Raw genomic sequence first — 22813 nt, forward strand, 5'->3', positions numbered from 1 at the left:
AAGGAAGTGGGGCACAGCTGCACTTGACCACAGCCTTGCTGGCCCTGTGGGATCTTTTCTTTGTGCCAAGCCTAGGAGCAATGGGGGGAGTTGAACCCTAGTCAGGTTGGTTCAGCTGCAGACATCATCAATGAGGCAAGGAGCAGTACACGCCCCGGCGTCTCTCCAGGCTGGGTAAGCAGTAAGTTGCAGGTAGAGGGACCGGCAGCAGCTGGACTGCCAGCGTTCCCCAAGCACTGTGGTGTGCAGTATGCCACTGGCAGAAGGACCTGAGCCAGAGGCAGTGCCCTAGATAAACCTTTATTATCTGGCTGGTGTTAGTACACGTGTCAGCGCGGGTGTAGAGATGTGACAGAGGGGCGAGCGGCGCTGAGCACGCGGGGGCCCTGAGCTGGAGAGGAGAGCAGGGGCAGTTGTCCCAGCTCACTCTATTTGCCTTGCACTCCCCTGGGACCCCTTGCCACTGCCCCCCACACCCCAGCCCACAGGTGCTCCCAATGTGGAAGTGCCCCAGGTGCACGTGGAGGTGGGAAGCAGGGTGTTGGCACGGTTGTGGAGCTGTCCCCAGGGAGGTGACACCAAGAAAGGCCTGCAGTGGGCAGAGAGGCTGCCTTGCAGAGGGCCAAGGGAAGCACTGACAGATGTTGCCTGCTGAATGTACCATGACCCTGGCTGGACTGTACAGCTGTGCCCAGGCCACCCCAGGGACACAGGGATGGTGCCTGCAGGGCAGATAATTCCTGGAGAACAAATAACTTAAAAGGCTGGAGCATGGGGGGTAAGCCAAGGTGGGAGCACCCCCAGCAGCACCCACCTGGCTCTGCCCACAGGGTCAGCCCACAGCTCGCCAAGACAGAAGGCAGCTCTTCCAAGGCAGAGGTGTGGGGATACCCTGGTGGAAGAGTTCTCATGTCCCCAGTGCCAGACCCATGGCCCCCAGACCCTCCCAGGCAAGCAGCTCTGCTTGCAGGCAGCTCTGGGGTGAGGGTGGCAGTGGGGGCGGGCAGGGCAGGCTCTAGCACTCTTTCTGCCGCATGCGCAACTCGTGGCGACGCAGGTGGTTATAGAGGGACTGCACGTAGGTGAAGACGCACTTGGCGTCAGGCTTCTTCCCCATGATCATCATGTCTTCGACCTCCACCAGCGGCACGCAGTCCACCAGCGTCCTGCAGAGATGAAGCCTTCAGCATGGCCTCAAGCAGGCTATCCCCTGTGGGGCCTGGTGTGGGCACCCCACACTGGTCAGGGCCTGCTGGTGTGGGCAAGGCTACTCTCAGACCTGCTCAGTTCCTTCCACACACCCCCCCCATCCCACTCTGACCCACAGTCCATCAGCTCCTGACACAGGGAAGAACACCCGCTGTCTGCCCTGGGAGGTGCCTGCCCCAGGGCATGGGTTGCTCAGCTGTCTGCACTATTTGTTTCCCCAGTGCTTTCTGTCCCACTTCTTGGTGCCGGCAGTCATCCCCTGCTAAAGCCGTGCCCACACTCCTCCTGTTGCTCCTCTAGCTGATGCTGATGGCCTCTAGGAAGAGCCCAGCCTGGCTGCAGGTGTCTGCTGTGCCCCTGTCTCAAATGCTACCAAGTGGTTCAGGGAAAGCAGGGGGTCGTCTTCGTTACATGCTGCCCCTTACTCCTGCCTCAAGCCCTGCCAGCCCAGCTCCTTTGTGCCAGACCGGAGCCTGGGGGCTGCCTGCCCCAGGCCCAGCACACCATAGTGCTGGAGTGGTCACTGCCCTGCTTCAGCTCACTCAACCTGGTCTATCTCCTCTCCCTGTCCTACCACAGTGTGGGGCTCTATGCAGGACCCGACTCTAGCAGCTACCAGTCTTGTGGGGCCTTGGCGGATCAGCTGTGGTTGTGTCCCCATCCCCATAGTAGCCTTGGGCCTCTGCCACTGCCCTTTTGGTGGGGTAGCCCACTCTGCCTTGCCACCCATCCAGTTCCCTGGGCCATGTCTCTCCCCAGGTCAGGGCTCCCTGGGTACTGGAAGGGACTGACAACACAATTAGGAGCCATGATGACAGCCAGGAAGGGCATAGAGGGGATTTGGCTACCTCTTGCCCTCTCCTTTCTTCTGGGAGAGAAGGGGTGGAGGGCACAGAAGCCAACCTGCCACTGCTGCTAATCCTTCTGGCCCTGCCCCGGCCCCACATCCCTACCAGGCACCGCCCCTCTTCAGGCTCCTGCTGGGGCAAGGGCTGCATTGGCACTGGGGGCGGTGCTGACACAAACTCGCGGTACCTGCTGCCGCCATGCTCAGTTCAGCTGCTTTGGCCTGGGCCATTCAATGTTCTGCCCCAAGGCAGGCTTCTGCCCCCAAAGACAGGTGCACAAGGAGGGTCTGAACGTTATGCTTCCCATCTACCATGACAGCACCCTCAACCCTCCAAGCCTTGTATCTCCCCCTCTCCCCTCCTGCAGTAGCCCCACTACAAATGTTGGCCCTCTAGAACAGTCCCACTCCAAGGAATAATCCCAGCCAGTGCCAGCCCCTGGGGAGCACCACGGCCCAGGAGAGCCCCCCACCCTGGGTCCCAGGGCCTTTGCCATCCTATTAGGTCTCTGTTGTCTGCTCCAAACCCACAGGCTGGATGGCACCATGAGCCCCACCTCATGATTTGATCCTCTTCACCACCGTGGGGATGAGTGGAGTGATGCTTGGGGCCTTGGGAAAGCCCTTGCCATTGCCAGCCTGGCTAAGGGGTGATGGCGGAGCAATGGCAGCACACAGAGAGTGCCTCTACCCTTATAAAGCCATTGTTTGGGCCCTGGTGTGCCAGCACTGTGCAGAGCTGGGGAGTTGCAGCTCTAGCACCAGTCAGGGTGCCCTGAGACAGGCACAAACACTGCAGGACAAGGCAGGACCTGAGCCGTGAGTCACACTTTCCAGGCTCCTGCTTCTGCCCATATATGAGCAGGCAGCATCTTGGAGCTGGGCATGCACCCTGAGGCAGGGGAATGAGGCAGGAAGTGGAAGCTGTGATGCTGCAGCATCCTGTGGGTTCACCCACACTCTGGCAGCATCGCTCAGAACACCTTGAGTGGCATCCCAGCAGCTGATCCCTGGGTCAGGCTCAGCCATGGGGGCAGGGCTCTAACTACTGCCCTCCCTACAGCCAGAGAACAAACAGCACTCCAGGGTGACACAGTCTCCCCTGCCCAAACCCCCATAGGCACTATTCCAGAAGGCCAGAGCCCAACCAGCTGTCTCTGCCCAGCTCCTGCTGAGCCCTGTCTGGCACTGCCAGCACTCACCCCTCACCCACCAGCATCCCCCAGCCTCATCCACAGCCAAGGCAGTCAGTTCCCTGCCAAGTCCTGGTGGTCGTGGGGGCGTGGGCAAGTACTTGGAGGGGAAGATTCTCACCATTGGTCCTGGGGGGGGGCTGACAATGGGCTACGACTTTTTGGTTTTTACCAGCCCCTTCTGGACCAGGCAGCGATAGAATTCCTGAATGTATGTGTACACACACTTCCAATCTGGCTCACGCATCCGGACCATGTCCTCCACGTCCAGCAACTGCGGACAGTCCGCGTGCTTCCTGGGTGCAGGGAGAGAGGGGCAAGCCAGTGACCGCAGCCCAGTCAGGGAGGGAAGGAAGAGAAAACAAGAGACACAGATCAGTGCAGTTCCCATCCCACTGGCAGCTGCTCCGCTCTGGCATGCTCTGTGGATGCACAATGCAGGGGCAGGAGGGCTCCAGGCACCCCATGCCAAGGCCATTCAGTGATATTGGGGGGGCACAAGCAAGGGGGAGAGGGGCAGGTGAGTGGCGTGGAAAGGCGTGTAGTCCAGAGGGAAAGACAGATGGAAAAGGAGGAGGAGGAGGACGAGTGAGGTGTTCTGGCACGCCAGGTGCTCGGGGAGCGGGTTCCAGAGTGGAGCGGCGCTCTATATAGCTCCTATATAGACCCGCTGGGAGGATGGGGCGGGGGGGGCAAGCCCCGCCCTCCTGCCCAGCTCCACTTGGAACACGCAGCACAGCCCTGGTGCAGGAAGCTCGGGAGAGGACGCTCACAAGAGCTGGAGGAGGAGGAAGGACGAGAGGCCACCTGGCTTCCAGGCCGGAGAGATCGATGGCTCTCTCAAGTCCGCGCACCAGTTTCCCAATTAAGGCAAAAAATCCATTAACAGGAGCGCCAGGCCCGCAGCCCCCTTCTCGCTCCACCAAACAGCACCACGGTACCCTGGTAACTTGCGGGAGTCCCCATCTCACCCCGCCACCTTGGACATCAGTAGGATAGGACCCCCAGCCCTGCCCCCGGCAGGGTGCTGGAGGAGAGGAGTAAGTGGGTGGGAGAGAGACAGAAGGAAAGAGAGAGGGGCTGGCTGCCAGCCCTCCAGCTGGGCGCATTCCCATCTCTCAACACCCAGAAAAACCAGAAGCAAAAGGGGAAGGGAAGAGACTGGAGAAGCTGCAATGGTGTTTGAGCCCCTACAACTGTGAAAGGAAGGCACCTGGCATAGCCAAATCCTGCTCCCCCCACTGGCTGCAGTCCCACACCTGGTAGCCCAGGATGGGATGTACCGCCTGAAGCCAAGTGGGCTCATGGGGCTGCTACTCTGCCTTTAGGTGCTCTGCCCCACACCTAGGAGCCCAGACACCCGTACCCACCCTTGACACACCAGACCAGGCTGCACTGGCCTCTTGTGACTCTGCCCACAGAGCTGCTGCTTGCCCCCCACAGCATCTAACCTTGTTGCATTGCACGGGGGAGTGACACCTACAGGCACCCACCTCCAGCACCATCACCTCCACGTGTCCCCCCTCACCCCAGCAGCGAGCAGGAGAGCCACCCCAAGCTGCTCCAAGCCATCCTAAGTCCCTATGATGGCAAGAGAGGTACGTACTCTGCAGAAGAGAAGGCCACCTCGAAGTTTTGGCGGCGGTTCTGGGGTGTCAGCTTACTGTAGTCAAATGCATCAGGGAAGAAATTGTGGACCAATGCACAGAAGGCCATGCCATCACTCCAGCTGGATGAGAAGTTCTGGATGTCCACATGCTGAGAGGGCAACAGAGTTACCAAGGGACAGAGTGAGTGGCCTTGGGACAGGGAGAGGAGGTGGCACCCACCTCATAGCCCCGGGTCTTGGCTCTGCACCAGTCCAGCAACATCTGTTTGATACTGTTGGCATTTGGCACGCCAAAGCTGGAGGAGCGCTGCACAGTGGTCTGTGATGCTGCAGGGTTTGAACTGTGGCAGGAGACATGAGGTGTTATCCACAGCTGCAGGTTATTGTTATTTGTACAGCACTTGCTGCCCTGACCAGCCTGCCCCAGGCCCAGCCTCACCTCCCACCCTCTTTCTGCAGCTTCTCCATCATGGCCTTGCGTGCTTGTGAAGCTGATGTCTTGGGCAGGCTCTGAGCCTTCATCAGTTCCTTCTTCTTCTCCGCCTGACGCCGCTCCAGCGCAGCCAGGCTGCTCTGCCGAGAAGCACTCTCATCCTCACGGTCAAAAATGCTGGGAGAGAGATAGGCAATGCTAAAGGGGCTGTGGGCAGCCCAGGTGAGGGCAAGCAGTCATCTCAGCCCACAGCCAGCCCTGGAACTCTGGAGACCTCCATGTCCCTAGGACAGAAGAGAGGTGGCTTAAGGGCCTCAGATAGCAGACCTATCTCCTTGCTCATGGAAGGACCCATGAGAACCTTTGAACACACTGAATGTACCTCAGGAACCTGGAGGCTTTGGAGTCGCACTTGCAGTGGGGACACTGCAAGCTGGGCACAGGGCTTGTGCAAGCAGATGAGTGACAAGGGACCAGTGGGGCTGTCCCCACAGGCACCTCTGCTCACCTGCCTGTCTTTTTGGATGAGGAGCTGTAGGATGATTTGGTTTGAACGAAAGTACTGTTGCCATCTGCAGAGAGAGAGGAAGGACAGAGGCCCTGAGCAGGAGCTGTGCCAGGCAGGCAGGACTCTGCCTGCACCAGGGCAGTGACGGCTCAGCAGCAGCAATGCCCCAGGGTTACACCCTGAGGATGCTGTGGGGAAAGGGCAGGAGAAACTCTTACTGTCTGATCTCTTCATATAACTCGACTCCATGGTTGTAGTACGGGAGGTCTTGGTGCCATCACCTGCATGGACAGAGCAACTGGAACTCCTGGGCTTGGAAAAGGAGCACCCACAGACACCTGCTGCTGCCAAGCACCTTTGTACCCATGCAGTGCAACAGGGAGAAGTCCCAGGTGGTAGGCAGAGGGAGGCAGGTAGAGGGAGAACAGAGAGCATGTGCCCCTCAGGCAGAGAACAAAGAGGCAAGCGCAAAGCAGCAGGGAGCTGGGGCATCCCTCAGCCCCTGCAGCCACTCAGGGACTGGGAGAGCAGGGGTGTAGGAGACACGACACAGGCCAAAGGTGCAGATGAGGCCCTGCCATCCTGACAGGGTTGGGGATTCAGAGGGAAGTCACCAGAGCAGAACCCTTAATTATCCCCAGGCAGGTTCTGGGCAAGCCGGAGACTCAGCTCTGAAACACTGTCCTGCTCCCAGCACAGTCAAGCCAGACTCAGGACATGCAGTGAATGGCAAAGGAGCTGGGGTTGCAGAGCACTGGGAAGGATTCTGCAAGGCCCCCAGAGGGCTGGCACACCCCCCAGCCTAGCCCATACTAGACTGGATGAGACGCTCAGTCTTGGTGATGGTGCTGCATGCCGAGCCATCGGCTGACTGAGTGCTCTGCCTGCTGGTGGTCTCTGTGGCGTGGCCAGCCCTTCCTGCCACAGATTGGCTCCTCGCCTCCTGCAGCCGCTGATCTCGCTCCTTCTCCCGCTGATCTGCAAACAGTGGAGTGGGAGATAGCATCAGCAGGGAGGTGGGGTGGTGAGCATGGTTCCTGCCACACCAGGGGTCCTGCAGCTGCTGCTGGCCCACAACTGGTTCGTGGGAAGGATGATGTCCTTGGCCTCGCAAAGCCAGTAGAGGACCTAGCACACACCCTACTGCTTCCCTGCAGCTGGACAGCCCCACTTCAGCACCCTATATTGCCACCACCACCAGTCTGACCCCAGCAGGGGTCACCATCCCTGCGTACCTCGCTTGCGCTGGCGCAGCTCCCGCATGGCATTTCTAATCAGCCGTCGCTCCTCAAAGTCTGTTGTCTGATCCAGCTGCGGGAGGGGGAAGTCATCATTAGTCTTCTGCCATCAGCTTAAGGTCCCTTTACCTTCTTGCAGGAGCCCAAACCAGAGAAAGGAGGTACCATCTTATCCAGAACATCCTCATCCTCAATCTTGCTCAGCTCCTCGACATTCAGCTTGCTCTTTCTCTCCACCTCCCTCACTTGCACCTTCTCCATGCCGTTTGGCAACTCTGGTTCCCGCCTTGGTGCCTGGTGCTGCTCCACCACCTCCGGCTCCATCTGCAAGGACATCATCATGCAGCTGAGCCATTGCCAGCTTGGTCTCCCCCCCACACCTCTTCTCATGGTCCAGGTTCTCATTACCCTGAGACCTACCCAGGGCTATAGGCAGTGAGGACCTTGGAGAGGATGTGCCACATAGGGCCTAAGTGCTCTCAGCTGGTGGGATGCTGCAAGCATCTGCAGCACTCAAGGCCGGCAGAGGAGCATGACAATCTGCAGCACCCCATGCCCTAGGAGGGCCCAGCAGTCCTTCTCTTCCTTCCAGTCTGGCTGCCATAAGATCTCCAAATCCTCCCTGGTAGGAGGTGGCTGGGTCTTCCAGAAGGCAGGGGCTGCCCAGGGCTCTGGGCTGGGCAGTAGCTGTTACCCAGCAGTGGGGCAAGCCATTAGCAGCACAGGGATATCCATGGAATTAAGGGACTTAGTGTAGAGAAGAGCTTGTGCAGGAAATCAAGAGCCTTGTCCTGCATCCCTGCCAGGATCTAGAACAGTTCCTGCCCAAGCACAGCCAGGATGCCAAGTCCCTTTCAGCACAACCCCCCAGCAATGCATAGCAGGCAGTGGGCCAGGCCCTGAATAGGGCACAGAGGCACCAGGGATGACAGAAGGGGATCAGAGCAGCCACACACACACCTCACCCTGCAGCCTGTGGCCGAGTAACCAATGCATGGCAAAATCATCAGCAGGAGTTAATGCTGGCCACATGCACCCATGGCACCACCTGTGCCTGGTGCTGTGGTGGGGGCAAGACAGCTCCCTGCAGCCTACCACCTGACACGCCAGGAATGTGAAACAGGTGGGTGCACAGCCCCACCACAGTGAGCTCAAGGAGTGGCAGATCCCCATGGTGCCGTGTCCTCATGCACCACTGCCACAGTCACACCTTGTGCCAGGGCTATACACACCCCCAAGAGCCCTGGGGGCTGGTGACCCCTCCCTTTCCCCTGTCATGGGGCAGGGCTGCCCACACTCACTGTGCTGTTGCCTCGGGAGAGATGCAGAACCGATTGCTGGCGCGTACTGGAGAAAGTGGGTGGATGGGCCACAGGGCCACTGGGCTCCTCAGTGCCCTCAAAGTGGGCGCAAGGGTCCTGTGCTTCCAGAAAGAGGGTGCTGATGTCCTCCCCGGGGGGCGCCTGCAGCCCCGGCTCCAGCAGATCGAGGCGGCGGCCCAGACGCCCCAGCTCTGCTCGCAACTCCAAGTGCTCCTGCTCCAATGTCTGCAGTGCCTGTGCCAACCTCCGCACTCGCTGCAGAGCCCACTCCAGTTTCTCCTCTGCTGCCCCCCGGAATGCCACCAGCTCCTGCCGCAGCTCTGCCAGCTCAGCCGCCCCAGCTTGCGCCAGCCCCTCCAAGCTGAGCCCCGGCATGGTAGCAGTGCAGGCGCCGTGGCGAGGCCTGCTCAGCTGTCCACTGCCCTTTATAGAGGCCCAGGCACCCCCCCGGCTGGAGGCTGGCCTGCTCCCTGCCTGTGGGCTATTCTGGTCCCAGCAGCCGGGGGTCCCTTGCAGGGGTGCTGAGCCAAGCACCACACTTGGTAGTGCATCCGGCTGTGGGACCAGGTGGCTCAGCAAGGGGAGCGCTGCAAGTGGCCCCTCCCTCGCCCCTGGAGGTTGCCAGGGCCAGATACCAGCCTGGGGGCTGTGGGACAAAGTGGTGGGGACCAGCCCTGACCACTGCAGTGCTGGGTGCGTGAAAAGGTCAACCACTCCTGTTCTTTTGCCCAAGTGCCTTCCCACTCCTGGCCAGCATCACCCACCACATCTCCAGCCCCAGGCTGGCCCTGGCCAAGCATGGATTTTAGGTCTTCATACGCCCTTGCTTGCCCAGTGCCTGCCCCAGGGGGAGCATGTTCCTGCACAGGCAAAGGCAGCACCCCACCAATGAGAAGACATGCTGCTGTGGCTACTGCCCCCAGGTCCTCCAACCCAAGCCCTATGTGGCAGGGCTGCCAGCATTACTGCTTCATCCTCTTCCTCCTCCCTGCTCACCAGGAGCATACCTGGAAGCTGCGTCTTCTACCAGGCAGCCAACAGGTCTCAGGCCCCCCACCTCACTGGAGAGACCCACTAATACCTTAATGAGAGCTGACAAGTGCTTGGGCCAAGCCTGCCCAAGTGCAGGGAAGTCGCCCCACTACAGGCAGCACCTGTGGGCACCTCTTGCCTTATGCTGGCAGGGGTTGGGCTGAGGATGGGGTGAAGCCAGTGGTACCATAGCCATCAGCTAGCCCCAGGCTATCGGTGGTACCACAGCCACTGGCAGTGACACAGGCCACCCACAGTGCTGTTCCTGCAGAGGCAGCCAGGCGCGTGCAGGGCCATGAGTGAGACAGAGCCATGTTTGACATCCTGGTTCCTGCCAAGGCGGCACACAGGCGCCTCGCATTACCCTAGATGGGCACAAGCAGATTAAAGCACTTCAAGGGCTGCCTCCTGTGTGCACCCAGCCCCAAGGTGGTCACAGCCTTCTCTCCTCACAAGACACTGCAGAAGGGTTGTTTTTTTCAGTTTTTTTTTTTCCAGTTGCACCCAAGAATCCCTGCTAGGCTGGCTGGGGCTTTGGGCACTCTCCACTCAAGATGGTATAGCAGGAACAGGCAACACCCTAACCCACAGCTCCAGGGTGCTTTAGAGACCTTTGAGGAGTAGCCCCCCTCCAAGGCAGGCTCCCCAGACACATGGCTAAGGTCCATCCCCAGGAGGAAAAGCAAAGGGGTGGTTGGCAATGGGTTTTTCCCTGAGCTGCTGCCACCCTTAAAGGTGTTCAAAATAAAGGGAGACCCACAGAAGATTCCTTGTCCCCCTCTGCCCACCTCCCTAAGTGTCTGAGTACATGGTGGCACAGTCCAGAGTGCAGGAAGCTCATGTGGGCTGTGCAACCACACACAAAGTCCAGGGTCTCTGGATGAAAGAAACCCTACCAAAACAAAAGCACCAACCAAAACCAGACAGAGCCTCTGGATCATGCTGCCTACACTAACTCTTTGGTCCTTGGCCCCCACCCCAAACCCTGAAACTGCCAGGCAATGACCAGGTGGGGCACAGCCCCATAGACCCCCAGGCACTCACCTTGGTGACATTGCTGCTGACGCTGCTGATATTGCAGATGCTGCTGACACTGCTGGGGATGGTGGTGATATGGATGGGGGTGCTCCGCAGACCCAGAGTCACCTCTGCAAGGGGAGCAAGAGGCATGTGGGGTCTGACCCAGCCCACAGGCTCAGCCCCACAGCTGGGGAGTGGCTCTGACTGGGCTATCTGCCTGCCCCTCACACCCTGCCCTGGCACTGAGCTCTGGCACAGGGAAAGGGCTTTGGGGGCAAGCAAGAGATGGGAAAGTTGAGACCCCCTCACTGTCCTGGCTTATCATCCTTCCCCAAAAAAGGCACTTTATACAGTGCTTCAGCTGGAGCCAAGACCTCCTGGTGAGAGGGATGGCCACAGGAGCATCCTGAGCCATCCACATCTGCAGGCAAGCAGGGTTGGGGCAGGGCTGGAACAGACACGGTGCAGCAGTGGGATAAGACAGAGCATGGGCTCCCCTGAAACAGCAGGTCAGTGGGGAGAGGACAGGGCAGGGCTGCATGGTAGGGCAGGGATTGGGAAATGACCCCAAACATAAACACAGTAAGACACTGAGGATGGGGACAGGCTGCAGGGCTAGTTGGTCTCCCTGAACTGAGATGCCCCAAGCAGGCTGAGAGTGCAGGCCAAAGGATGAGGGCTACCAGGCACGCTTTGTTCTTCTGTGCTCAACGTCTGGGCTGCCAGCACTCAAATGCCACTGCTGCCACCCGGCCTGGCTCAGCCTGCCTGCCTCCACCTGCCCATTTGTGCCCACCATCTGTCAGTGCCCGACTGCCCATGGGCACCCACCTGCTCCACTGCCCAGCTGTGCACATTGTCGAAATAGGACCACAGTTCTGTAGCGCTTACAGCCCAGTGGATTCCCCAGGTCCATTCCCCTGTGGTGCACACTTTCCTGAGAGACCCCCACCTTTTCCAGTCCCACCTCCCTGCATGACACCCCTGCCCATCACCCCGACAGTGTCAAGCCTCATGACAGATGCCATCTGCCCACTGGACCTGTCCTGCGCATCCCGTACCCATCAGTGCCCACCTGCCCGCTGGCTGCCGGGGGCGGCCGTGATGCGGGGCGCCAGGGGCTGCACGCGCCCATCCTTGATCTCGATGGTGAAGAAGGTCTTCATGGCGTCCAGGCGGGATCCGGCGGGGCGCGGGGCCAGGCGCTGCTCCGCGCCGCCGCTGCCCCGCGCGTTTTGAGCGGGCGCTGGGGGGGCCGTGCGGGGCCCTCTCTGCCATTGGGCGGCCCCGGTCCCGGCCCGCCCCCCCGCGCCGCCCGCCCCCGCCGGCCCGAACCGCTGCGCGCGCTCCCGCACCGAGCCGGCGGCGGGGGAAGGTGGGGGTCCGGCGGGCCGCGACGCTGCAGGGATGGGCGCGGGTCACCGGACTGCGGCCGCCTGCGCGTGTCCCCGCCGGGACTTGGCCCCGCAGCCTGCATGCAGCGCCCCGCGGTGCCCCCTGCGATACACGCTGCCCCCCACCCTGGGGTGCGCCCTGCGATGCATGCTGCCCTCGCTCCGGAATGCTGCAATGTGCATGCAGACCCCTTAGGTTGCCCACATGACGCGCAATGCCCCCGGAGTGCCTGACCACGCATGCAATCTCCCACGGTGTTCACGGGATATATTGCCGCCCCCCAGAGATGCCATCATACACCCAGCATTTTCCAGGGTGGCTGCAGCCCCTCAAAGCCTCTGCTCCCTCCCCCCACTGCTGCCGGATGCTTGTGCACATGGCTGGGAGGGAGGGAGGGCTTCTGGGCAGGAAGCAAAAGAGCAGGTGGGCAGCCAGCAGCAACCTGTGGCATCCCGGCACTGCAAAGCTCCACATCTGCCCAGGCTCCACCGGGGACATCCCGCCTCCAGGAAGCAAGAGGCTGGAAGCAGCCCCTACTAGGATCTTACCCGTGGGGCCAGCAAGGCAAAGGGAGGATGGCGCCAGCTCCCACCGGTGAGTATTCAGGCGAGCCGGCGTCCCCATTACCTCCTGAGTGGGCACTGATGCTTGGGAAGAGACAGGTCAAGGAAGGAACAACACAAGGGGAGCACAGGGTGAGCATGGCATAGGTTCTGCTGGCATCCCCCCACCCCAGCACAGCACCCTGTGGTCTCCCTCCCCATTACTCCACACTCCCCAGAGCTTAGTGCCAAAATCCATCAGCACTTGTAGGCTGCCCTGCACCCCAGGCATGGGCTCTGTCCTGCAATGCAAAACCACACTACAGAGGAGGGTAGGCTCTGTGCCCAACAGTGCAGTAGGGGTCCCTGGGGTCTGTGTTGAAAGGTTGGGATCACCCCTATCCTCACCAGGCTCTGGCACACCATCACCTCTGGAGACACATTGAGGGAACCAGCTGACTCAGCCTTCAAGGGTGCAAGCAGGGCTCTGCTCTGGGGCTGGAGTCATTGATGCCCATGGAGGGAGGGGGCTCAGCTTCTCCTCAGAACCCAGGTTTAAGCCCCCGGTGAGGCAAGGTGGGGTCAGATCCTGCATACCTTCCTCTACCCAGGGCTATGCCACACTGCAACCCACCACCTCCAGCATCTTCCCAGGAGCCAGCAGACTCCATGGGCTCTTCAGAGGAACAGCAACCTCCACCTGCCAGGGCAGCACCCCTGGCCCTGGAAGCAGCGTGCTGTGTTTTGGTTTTTCCCCATTTCCTCCTGGGACAGCCATGGGGATGGTTTTCCCAGCAGTAGGAAGAGGGCAACTTCTGGCCACTGGAATCCCTCAGGGACTGTGAGGAGGCCCTGCAGGGTGCTGGACCCAGGGTGGGGGTGGTCAGAGCCAGCCATGCACAGCTCCCAGCCTTATTGGGACAAAGAATGCAAAAGGCCAGGGTTTGCTACTGGCACCGATTCCCTTTCATGGCCCTGCAGTAACCCGGCCAGAGTGGGAGCCCCAGTAAACAGCCTGCCTGGCACCCAGCTCCCTGGCTGGTGTGGGCATTGCCACCACTTGGCTAGGCAGCAGTCAGCCCCCAGCTAAAGGTGGCCTTTGGCCTGGCCGTGTCTTGCACTCACATTCCTGGCTCAGCACATGTGGGCTGGAGTCATGTCCCCAGGGCTGCCTGGGAGCTAAATGCTGCAGGACAGGGGAGCAGGGGGAGCTATGGGGCAGCACTGCCCAGCTGTAAGGGGGACACGGCTCTCAGGTCACCCCCCTCAGGGCTACACTTACCCACTGATGGCCTCTCGTGTCTCCCACCAGGCCCCAGCACCTGGCAGTGCACCCCAGCATTAAGCTGTTGGGAGTAGAGGGGAAGAGCACTTAGCTGGATGTTACATGCTCCCCCCATTAAGTTGCCTTCACCCACAGACTGCCAGCCCGGGGCAAGGAGGGCAGCAGAAGCTGCCATCAGTTTTATACCTGGCTGCCACCACTGGACTGGCCTGGGATGAGTTGCTCCCCTCTGGGACTTTGTGCCACACTGGGCTCTGGGGTGCTGGAAGGACTGCCCAGGTTCCCTTCCTTCCAGGCTGCCTGGGGCTGCCCCTGGGGCTGGCCCTGCTGCACGTCCTCACCACCATCGTCAGGCTCTGGATTGGGCTCTGGGGTCGGCTGCAGCTCCAGGAGCACAAGGGTCCCTGAAACCATAGCTGTGGGTGAGAAGAGGCTCTGCTCAGGAAGCCTGCAGCTGCCTGCAATGCATCCCTACTCTTGCAGCCCCTCCCAGGCACCCAGCTGCCCTGCCCACCAGTGTGAGATGGTATGCCCTCCATCGTGCTGCAGCTGGCCAGGCACAGCTCTGGCCCCAGGCACACATCTAGACAGGACTTTGTCATGGACATTTGTGGGAACTCACCCTGAGCACTGGGTTTCTGGGGGTCTCCCACTTGGTGGCTGCACAGCTCCTGCCTCCCAGCTGGGACATGGTCCTGCTCCACCACATCCTCTCGCTTGTGGGCCTGGGGAGAGCAGAACTAGCCCTGGTCCAGTCTCTGACTGAGCCACCATGGCCCATTCCAGCCAGGACCACAGGCTATGGTCCCTTCCCATCCTATCCAGGTCCCTGCCTGCATGCTGCTTGGAACTGACAAGCCAGTACAGGGGTCACTGCAAGAGGCTCATAGCGGGACAAGTGTCCTCACACCCTGCTGCATCCTGTGGGCAGGGAGGGAGACAGCGTCTAGTGAAGGGGGACCCCAAACGTGCCTTATGAGCCCAGCCCAGGCACTCCAGGGCTCCATGATGCAATGAACACCCAGTTTTACATTACCCTGTCCCTGTCCATAGCACCTGCTTGGCAAATGATGAAATATTCTGGAGACAGGACCAAACACAGGGGTCAGATGTCTCTCTGACATAAGTCTTAGCAGGGTTAGGGTGTCCTAAGGTGCCAGTCCTGGCTGTGCCAGTGCCTCTAGCAGCACCATGACTCTAAGGCAGGGGGAGACAAAGAGGGGCCTGTACCCTGAGGGGGCACAGGAGAACCAGGCCCCAAACCCAAGGATGGACATGGCCTTGGGTTTGTAGTAATCAGCCAGATCGAGCAGAACATCCCTCTCCGCTTCTCAGTGATGTCCCAGCCCAGCCAGGGCTTGGGGGCAATACGCCAGCACATCCGGATGGGGAGGCACACGGTGCTGAAAGGTGGCACAAGGCCACATCCCTTTGGCAGTCTCCTGCTACGGCCCTTGCACAAGTGGAGGAAGAAACAGGGCTGGATAGAGGCAAATGGGGGAACTCAACGCCTTCTCACCTGGCTGCAGGTACACCCATTGCTTCTCCTCTTCCCACTCTCACCCTCAAAGAGCAATCCCACAGGGTTGGATGCAAAGATCTATCACCACACAGTCTGCACACTCATCCCTGCTACACTGAAAGCCCCAGCTTGTTCTCATTCCTTCCAGCTCTACTCACCAGCTTATCCCTCCCCCATCCAGAAAGCCCCCGGCTTCATTCCAGAATGAGCCCTGGCCCCTCAAAGGCTGGCAGGGACAGCCATCACGAGAAGGGGGACAGGGAGTCAAGGTTTCTACTCACGCAAGACAACTTCTGCAGGAGAGATGAATGGCTGTTGCCTCCAAAAAGCCTCATCCTCAAGAACTGGAGCAGATATGAGTGCACCACATGCACCAAGGGGCTCCCAGATACCCATCAGATTGCATCCTTGGGAGAAGCCCAAGGGGCACCCTGGCCTGAGGCCCCAGTCCCAGCTCACCACTGCAGGGGCCACGCTGGCACAGCCCAGCCATGTTTCCCCTGTCCCCAAAGACCCCAGTCCCACCTGCCTCAGTCCCTTTGGGCAGGCAAGCACAGCTTGCCCAGGGCTCTGTGCTCCAGACAGGCTGGCACAGGAACCCCAGGAAAGGGTGAAATCTTGAACAGTCCCACCCCCTGCAGTGCTCTACACACTCACCGCTGAGCCTCTGGGCTCCTGGGCAGGGGTCTGCTCCACAGCCTCCCTGTAACCACTCTCCTCTGGCCCAGACACTGCTGGCTCTGCATCATCCTTCTGGCTGCTCTCCCCACTCTTGTCTGTGCCTGGAAGCTTGGTGCTGCCCTCACCACAGTTCTCTTCACTCCCAGTAAGGGTTGGTGTTTCAGCATTTTCCCTCTGGAAAATTTTCGTTTCCCCAGGCACAGTGGGAGGAATCTTGCTGCCATCCCTCTGGCTGCTCTGCACATTTCCAGCCAGGGTCGCAGCTGGATGGGAGCAAAGGTGGTGTTCAGGAAGGAGCTGCCCACATCCCAGACACTCTAGGGCATCCCCCCTGGAACTTGGGAATGGTGCCTCACCTTCAATCTCCTCAGCCCGCAGCTTACGGATGGCGGCTCGGATCAGCTTGCGCTCCTCATACTCACCCGCTGCCCGCAGCTGCAAGAGGGAAGCCAGGAAAGAAGCAGGGTCAGCCCTAGCACAAGTTCCATCTCAGCAAACGGTCTGCCCTGGCACACAGTCACTCACCAGTTTTGTCAGTTCCTCCACGCTGGTGATGGCTTCAAGCTGCTCAGACAAGGCAGTCAGGGCTGCCTGCTGCTCCTCTTCCAGATGCCGGGACCTGAGCAGGGTTGAGAGCAGTGGCCGTCTGGGAGCTGTCACGGGCGCTTGCGAGCAAAGCCCCCTTGTGGGCCGCTGGCAGATCCAGGCAACAGGCCCCACTAGGAGCAAAGCTGCTCTGTGCCAGGCTGCTCCCACCCTCATATTCACTCAAATCCCAGACACAGTGGAGCCAGGTACCGCAGCCCTCATCTCCCAGGGCAGAGGCAGGGATAACCTCAGCTCCCAACAGGACTCACTGTGGCCAATTCTCCTTGTTGTCCTGCCGGTGGCTGCTGCGTTCTGGGCGGAAGCGCTTGGATGCCAATGTCTCCTCGTCCCGCTCCAACTCCTGCCGCTGCAGCTCCCGGATAGCTGAGCGGATGCGGCGCCGCTCAGCTAGGTCCAGTGTGGCCTCCAGCTGGGTGCACAGGGCAGAGCTCAGCACTGGCTCTGGCCACTAAGCCCCTGTCTCAGCCCTGATGCCACCCTCTGCCATGAGCTGCCTATGCTCTAGACAAAGGCACTGTCTGTGTGTGGCACCCACATACCCAGTGCACGCTGCCTGGCACTACGGGAAGTGGGCACAGCCTCCCTCAGGGCAGGATGCTGGGACCAGCCTTGGTGAGGAGGGGCTGCCATGGTGGCACCTAGACCTCTGGGCATGTAAAGGTCAAAAAGACAAGCATGTGAAAAGAACACCTACCGGTGGTCCTGCTGCCTACAAGGGTTGGTGCCCTGCAGCTCTGCCCCTCCCAGTGCCATCAGCTCTGGAATGAGTTTTCCTACCTATGCCAGCCCCTCCAGCAACAAAGGAACAGGAGAGCCCATTTTCTTTCCACCCCATGCTCCCCAGGAGATGCTGGTTGAAAGGGCCCCAGCATCACACCAAGGGGTCATCTTGTCCACCCTGCAGTCCTCCCCACCCTCATCTACTGCTAGTGGACGGCAGGCAGCTCCTGGAACCAAATCCATGAGCAGGATCTGTCCTAAATCCAAGCCCAACCCTTTATATGTGGGAAGCACAGCCACAACTCTGCCACAAATGCCCCCCATGAATATATCACAGGTGTTCCAAGTGCTCCTCAGCCTATCCAAGGTCAGCACCTGGCAGGGGCACCCAGAGCTGCTCTCCCTCTTCCAGAGCAGGTCACAGTCCAGCCCCACTACCAGCTCCAGTTTTTCCAGAGGGCCATGAACATACCCCCTCATGTTGAAGGGGCAGAAGGCAGCCAGATCTGCAGTGAAAGGCCAGCCAGGGCAGGCATGGCCCTGCTACCCTCACACTGTCCTGCTGTAGGACATCAAGGCTGCTGTGACACTGGGAACCCAGGAGGTGATTTCCCAGGGAACTCATTAAAAATAAACCCCATGACCGACAGCAGCTGCTGTCATCATCAAGCCTCACTGCACTGGGAGAAGCCATGGCTGTGTCACAGGACAAGAGTATCAGTCCCTTCCCTTCCTGTCCCATGGGTCACTGACAGGCCACCCATCCGGGCTCTGTGGGTTCTGCTGCAGTAGGGATCCAGGGTCAGTCCCTTGACTGGACCTGAACTGAGCCACACTGAGAGCCCCACACCACCACCTGTACACAGACTTGTCTGCAGAGACCTTGAGAAGCTATTGCCCTTTGCCCTCTCTGCTTGGAGCTTGGTGACATGGGAAGGTATTCCCACCTTAATGAAGCCATTCCCACCTTAATGAAGCCAGCAAGCACAGAGCAGGCACAGAGATGCAATGTGCCAGCCCAGCAGCAGCTAAAACTGTGGTACTCCAACTCTTGCCAGCTGCAAAGCCCAGCTGGGGGCATTATCCTTCCCCGACTAGGAAGATCCCAGTGACTGGGACTACCAACCTCTAGGGCAGACCAACTCTAAAAATACACATAACCTCTGGGGGAGCTGCCTGGAGTCGGGGAGCTCTTTCCCTCCTGCCTCAGCAGCCCCTACCATGCCAGCAGGCAGTACCATTCCTTCCAGCATCCTGGCTAGAGCTGAGGCCTGCAGCCCACTCTGGGCTTTTATCCAGAGTCGGCATGTCTGCCACCACAAAGCAAGGGAAGTGGCTGGGAAGAGCAGGTGCCATGGCACTGCCAGAGCAGAGGGGAGGGTTGGAGAGAAAACCAGCCCCTCCATCCTCATGGGTCTCTCATTTTCCATCTGCCCCAGATGGCTGCCGACATCCCAAGGATGTCACTATATCCACTCCATACGGTGGGGACAACTACTGCCAGGACTAAGGCATAGTCCAGCAGCAATGGCAGCTACTCTGGCCAGCCAGGAAGCCTGGCTCCCTGCAAACAGGGCAGCATCGATGGGTGGAATTTGGTTCAGTTCAAAATGAGGGGCTGGACGCAGAGCTTTGCAGTAAGGACAGCTCTCCCTGCAGCCATCCAAAGGTTTTGAGGACAGGAAAATAGTCCTCAACTGCATATTGGGTGGCCAAGGCCTTGGCCCTTCCCTAAATAAGCTGCTGGCAGTGAGGGGCAAGCTGAGCTTGGCCCCAGTAGCTGGGTCAGGGCAGAGGGAAAGGTGGGGGGAGGGAAGAGAAGGGGCATGTGTACAGCAGCTGCAGAAGTTATGAGTGCCAGAAAAGGGGGACACAATAGGACACCAGCACTGCAGACCCTGGTGCAGGAAACATGCTGGCACCAGTGTGTGCTGTGTGGCACCCACCTGCCAGCTCTGGGGTCTGCCCTACCCAGGAGGCTCCAGCAGGGACACGACCCAGGTCCTGGAAGGCTTCTCCCCACAGGACAAATGGCAGGCCTGGAGAAAATGCTTTATTCCAAGCCCACGTCAGCAGGGAGCTGGGATGAGGCAAATGAGCAGCTTTGGAAACTCCATAGCCAGTGGCAGGGGAAAGTATGTTGGAAACCACAACAGCTGCAAAGGGACCAAGAGGCCCAACCCTGGCAGCACAGCCAGGCTTAGGGATCGGCACATGCCAGGGCCCCATGGGCCCTGCCCAGCTGCCAGCAAATTAATGGTTCCAAGCAAACACCCTCCTCAGCACACAGCACCCATAGGCTGCTTTCCCACTGGTGCCCACCACAGCAGTGCTCAGAGCCCAGTGCAGTGGGCAGCTCCTTCAGGATGGCTGCAATTAGCCCAGCATGCATGCATCCATCCACCTCTTTGGAATGCCAGAGCACACAGCACTTTGGAGGCTGGAGCCTGGCCACAGGGAAACCACTTTGGGATATCGGAAGAGCCTGGCACATCAAGCACCTCCTACAACCCAAAGCTTCACCGTCACCTTCGGAAAGAGCCATGGGGAGCACGGCTGCCCCCGAGGCAGAGGAAAGCAGGAAGGACACTGGATGACAGGTATAAGAAGAAGGGAATCTCATGGCAGTGACTTTCCTAGTTCAAGCCTACCCTGCTGCTGTCTCCAAGGGAATTTACATCCTCCTTAATTAACCAGACTAAAAGTTGGAGAGGCTGGGAGAGGAAGCATTCCCCGGCCCAAGGCCAGCAGACCTCAGCTTGGAGCTCAGTACAGCCATGAACGCTCAGACTACCTCTGGCTTCTGAACATCCACCAGTAGCACCCATCCCATTTCCCACAGCTCCATCCTCTGGCTTCTCCAAGCCCTTGGTCACCTTTATGCTGCACCACTGGTTCATCCCAGCTGGGCTTCCTGAGACTAGGATAACAATGTTGGGGAGGGAATCATATGGATGCCTATGGCAGGAGTTGCAGGGCAGAGGCTTTCTGGCAGCTTCCAGCCCAGCCAGCACAGGAGTGAGGGGGCTGCAGGGATCTCCTCAAGTCCCCCAGCCTCCTTCATCCATTTTCCCTGGGGACATCAGATGCTGCTACCTAGGTGTCACTTGGGAGAAAGGAGAAGCAAGGCAGAGTGGAGGGATAGGGAGGGCAGAGGGGGGAGGAAGTGGTGGGAAAGGCAGTTTTCCCTTATATGGTCTAATCCTCTCCCAGCTGAGTGGAGCCAAAAATCTAACCAGAAGAAGAATAATTCCTTCCCTGTCTCGCATCAACTCAGATGAGGCTTTTCTCAGTCTGTGCCACACAGCACATGGAGATGTGGGTCACGAGCACAGGGCTTTGGGGAGGTAAAGCCTCAGCATTTCAAAGAAAAAGTGTCCATAGAAACAGTGATTGCTGCAGGATGAGATCCACCTCCCTGGGCTGGCCAGACACCAGGAACCCACCACCGCTCCTGGGGCTCCAGCTCATATCAGGGCCCTCAGCTGGGACATGGCAGAGCTGGAGCACTGGCAGAATGGAGAGACACCCTGACCACTCATCCCCAAATCTCTGGATGGGCGGTCCGTTGGCCCCGACATCATCCCACGAGAAACAAGTGGGCTTCTCAGCTCGAACCACCGGCAGGTCTGCGTGTCATCACTCAGAGGGTGGCAGGACAGGAGGCTCAGCCAGGGGCAATCCCCGTGTCGACCCACAGCACAGCCCTCACTTCCCTTCGGCATCCCGACTCTTTCCTGTTCCAGCAGACCTGCCTTCCCTGCTGACTCAGCTTCCTGCTGTGATCATTCCCCATCGCTGGCCTGGGCCACCCCGGATCAACACCCGGGACAGCCAGCACAGCCCTAGCCCCGGGCCGGGGGTCTCTGAAGCTGCCCAAAACTGGGCATTTTTAGGGGCTTCCCGGGACACCAGCCCCGTCTGAGCATCCTGAGTCCCATCTTCGGGACACGGAAACCCTGGTCCTCCAAAGCCCACCGGCCGCACGACTGCGGCACTCGCTGCTGGGGCAGTGCTCCGGCCCGTGCTCCAGAAGGCGCCGCACAGGAGGGGATGGGATGCAAAGCCTTGCGGGCAGAGCCCAGGAAGTGCAGCTGGCACCGCGCCAGCCCCCGGCAGCGCGGGAACCCCAAGGGGACAGCGGGGAGCAGGGAACTGTGCCGGCATCGGGGAACGATTCCCAGGGATCCGCCGGTCGAGAAGATGGAGCCGGGAGAGGAGGCACGGCCGGGCGCGGTAGCGAGCAAAGAGCCAAGCACAGCCACAGCAGTGGGGCCAGAGCCTTTGGAATCACCGGAGTAGAGCGGGGACCCCGGCCCAGAGCTCGACCCAGGCCAGCGCTGGTCCCTCCAGATGCTGCCGCCTGGGACCAAGGTTGGGTCGCCAGCGTTACATCCGCTCTCTCCATTCCGGAGACCTGGCTCCGGAATCCCCCGGCCGAGCGACAGACCCGAGGCCCGTCCGGTCCCGTTCTGCCCGCGCCTAGGACAGCAGCCCCTGGCCCGGGGGGTTCAAGGAGCCGAGGCACCTCTAGGCACGATCCGCCCCCGGAACCGCGCACCGTACCCCGAGCCCCGGAGCACCCGCAGGACTCACTAGCTTCCGCAGCGCTCCCTCGTCCATCCCGAGGAGGCTCTCCTGGGACATCCTGACCGCCGGGCCCACGCTGCTGCGGCCGGGGCTCGGTGGCAGCCGAGACAACAAAGTGCGGCCAGGGCGGCGCGGCCCCGCGCTGGGTTCGACTGCGCTCCCGCCCCGCCCCGCCCCGCCCCCCCCTCCCTGCTCCGGCCCCGCTCCGCTCCCGTTCCTGCTCGCAGCAGCGCCACAGCCCCACGGCTTCCCGCCGCCTCGCCTCTTCCCATCGCCCCGCCCCGCCCGACCTCCGTGTCCCGTATCCCGGTGCTCAGCCCTGTTCCGGCGCCGTGCACCGGCACCGAGACGAGCCGCCGTGCCGTGCCGTGCCGCCCTGGACTCACTCCCGTCCCGGGCCCCACCCGGTGCCGGTGGAGCGGAACTCGGGCCTGGCCCGCCTAGTGTGGCACCCCAGGGTGTATCGCTGCCCGCAGAGTGTCGCCCGCCCGCAGGAGCTGCTTGCTGGGATGCGGGGCAGAGAGCCACCAGCACCGCCTGCCCAGAGGGTCCGCACCGGGCCCGGGGGATCACACCGTGGGATGCCCCTGCCTGCACTGGGAGCTGTTTGAGCTGCTCCCTGACTCCACTGCAGGATTAATGCCCAGGGCACCCCCAAAACCCTGCGAGGGCTCCCTTGGGGATGTGTTGTCCCTTCCATATGCTCCAACTCAGCAGCTGCTTATGGTGTCCTTGTCCTTATATCCTGTCCCGGGTCCCAGAAGGCAGTGCCAGGATGGCCAAGCTCTACTGTTTTGGTGTTGAAAGGTTCCCCTGGAGACTCCAAGCTTCTTACCTGCAGTTGAAGCGCGGCCCTGCTCTGTAGAAGACAAACTTGTTGGGGCTCCATCTTGTTTCTAGGCAAAGGCCAGAAGTATTCCCTGGAGAGGACTAAGTACCTAATGTAACCCAGAGGTGCTGTGGGTTCTGCTAAGCAGACCGCTGCCATTTGCTTCCAGCTCCTAGGTGAGGGGGAGAGGTGCTGTCCCCTGTCTTGACCAGCAACCCAGAGACCAAGG

General features: G+C 60.2%; 1 protein-coding gene across 1 annotated transcript; it reads right to left on the reverse strand.

The window, feature by feature from the left end:
• Positions 1-287: 287 nt before the first annotated feature.
• SMTN (smoothelin) lies at positions 288-21917 on the reverse strand. Its single transcript, XM_033075653.2, has 22 exons — positions 21762-21917; positions 16694-16854; positions 16362-16455; positions 16193-16271; positions 15813-16099; positions 14256-14358; positions 13820-14049; positions 13631-13694; positions 12355-12453; positions 11487-11810; positions 10436-10539; positions 8339-8455; positions 7203-7361; positions 7035-7110; positions 6613-6777; positions 6018-6080; positions 5800-5863; positions 5298-5468; positions 5079-5199; positions 4856-5007; positions 3371-3545; positions 288-1166 (listed from the first exon to the last, which is right to left on the reverse strand). Exons 1-21 carry the CDS (start codon positions 21810-21812, stop codon positions 3401-3403), a joined length of 2829 nt encoding a protein of 942 aa, XP_032931544.1. The 5' UTR covers positions 21813-21917; the 3' UTR covers positions 288-1166; positions 3371-3400.
• Between the last annotated feature and the right edge of the window lie 896 nt (positions 21918-22813).

Source organism: Catharus ustulatus, chromosome 18 (assembly GCF_009819885.2).
Source record: "Catharus ustulatus isolate bCatUst1 chromosome 18, bCatUst1.pri.v2, whole genome shotgun sequence".
Classification (NCBI taxonomy): Eukaryota; Metazoa; Chordata; class Aves; order Passeriformes; family Turdidae; genus Catharus; species Catharus ustulatus.

What these genes read in the sequence shown, in the direction of transcription:
- SMTN (XM_033075653.2), bottom strand. Translation starts at nt 21,812, where the DNA reads ATGTCCCAGGAGAGCCTCCTCGGGATGGACGAGGGAGCGCTGCGGAAG. An exon ending in AGGAGCCCAGAGGCTCAGCG is followed by an intron (nt 14,359 to 15,812) that starts GTGAGTGTGTAG and finishes TGCTCTCCCCAG; the next exon opens with GCCCACAAGCGAGAGGATGT. An exon ending in TTGCCTTGCTGGCCCCACGG is followed by an intron (nt 11,811 to 12,354) that starts GTAAGATCCTAG and finishes CCATCCCTGCAG; the next exon opens with CGTCGCGGCCCGCCGGACCC.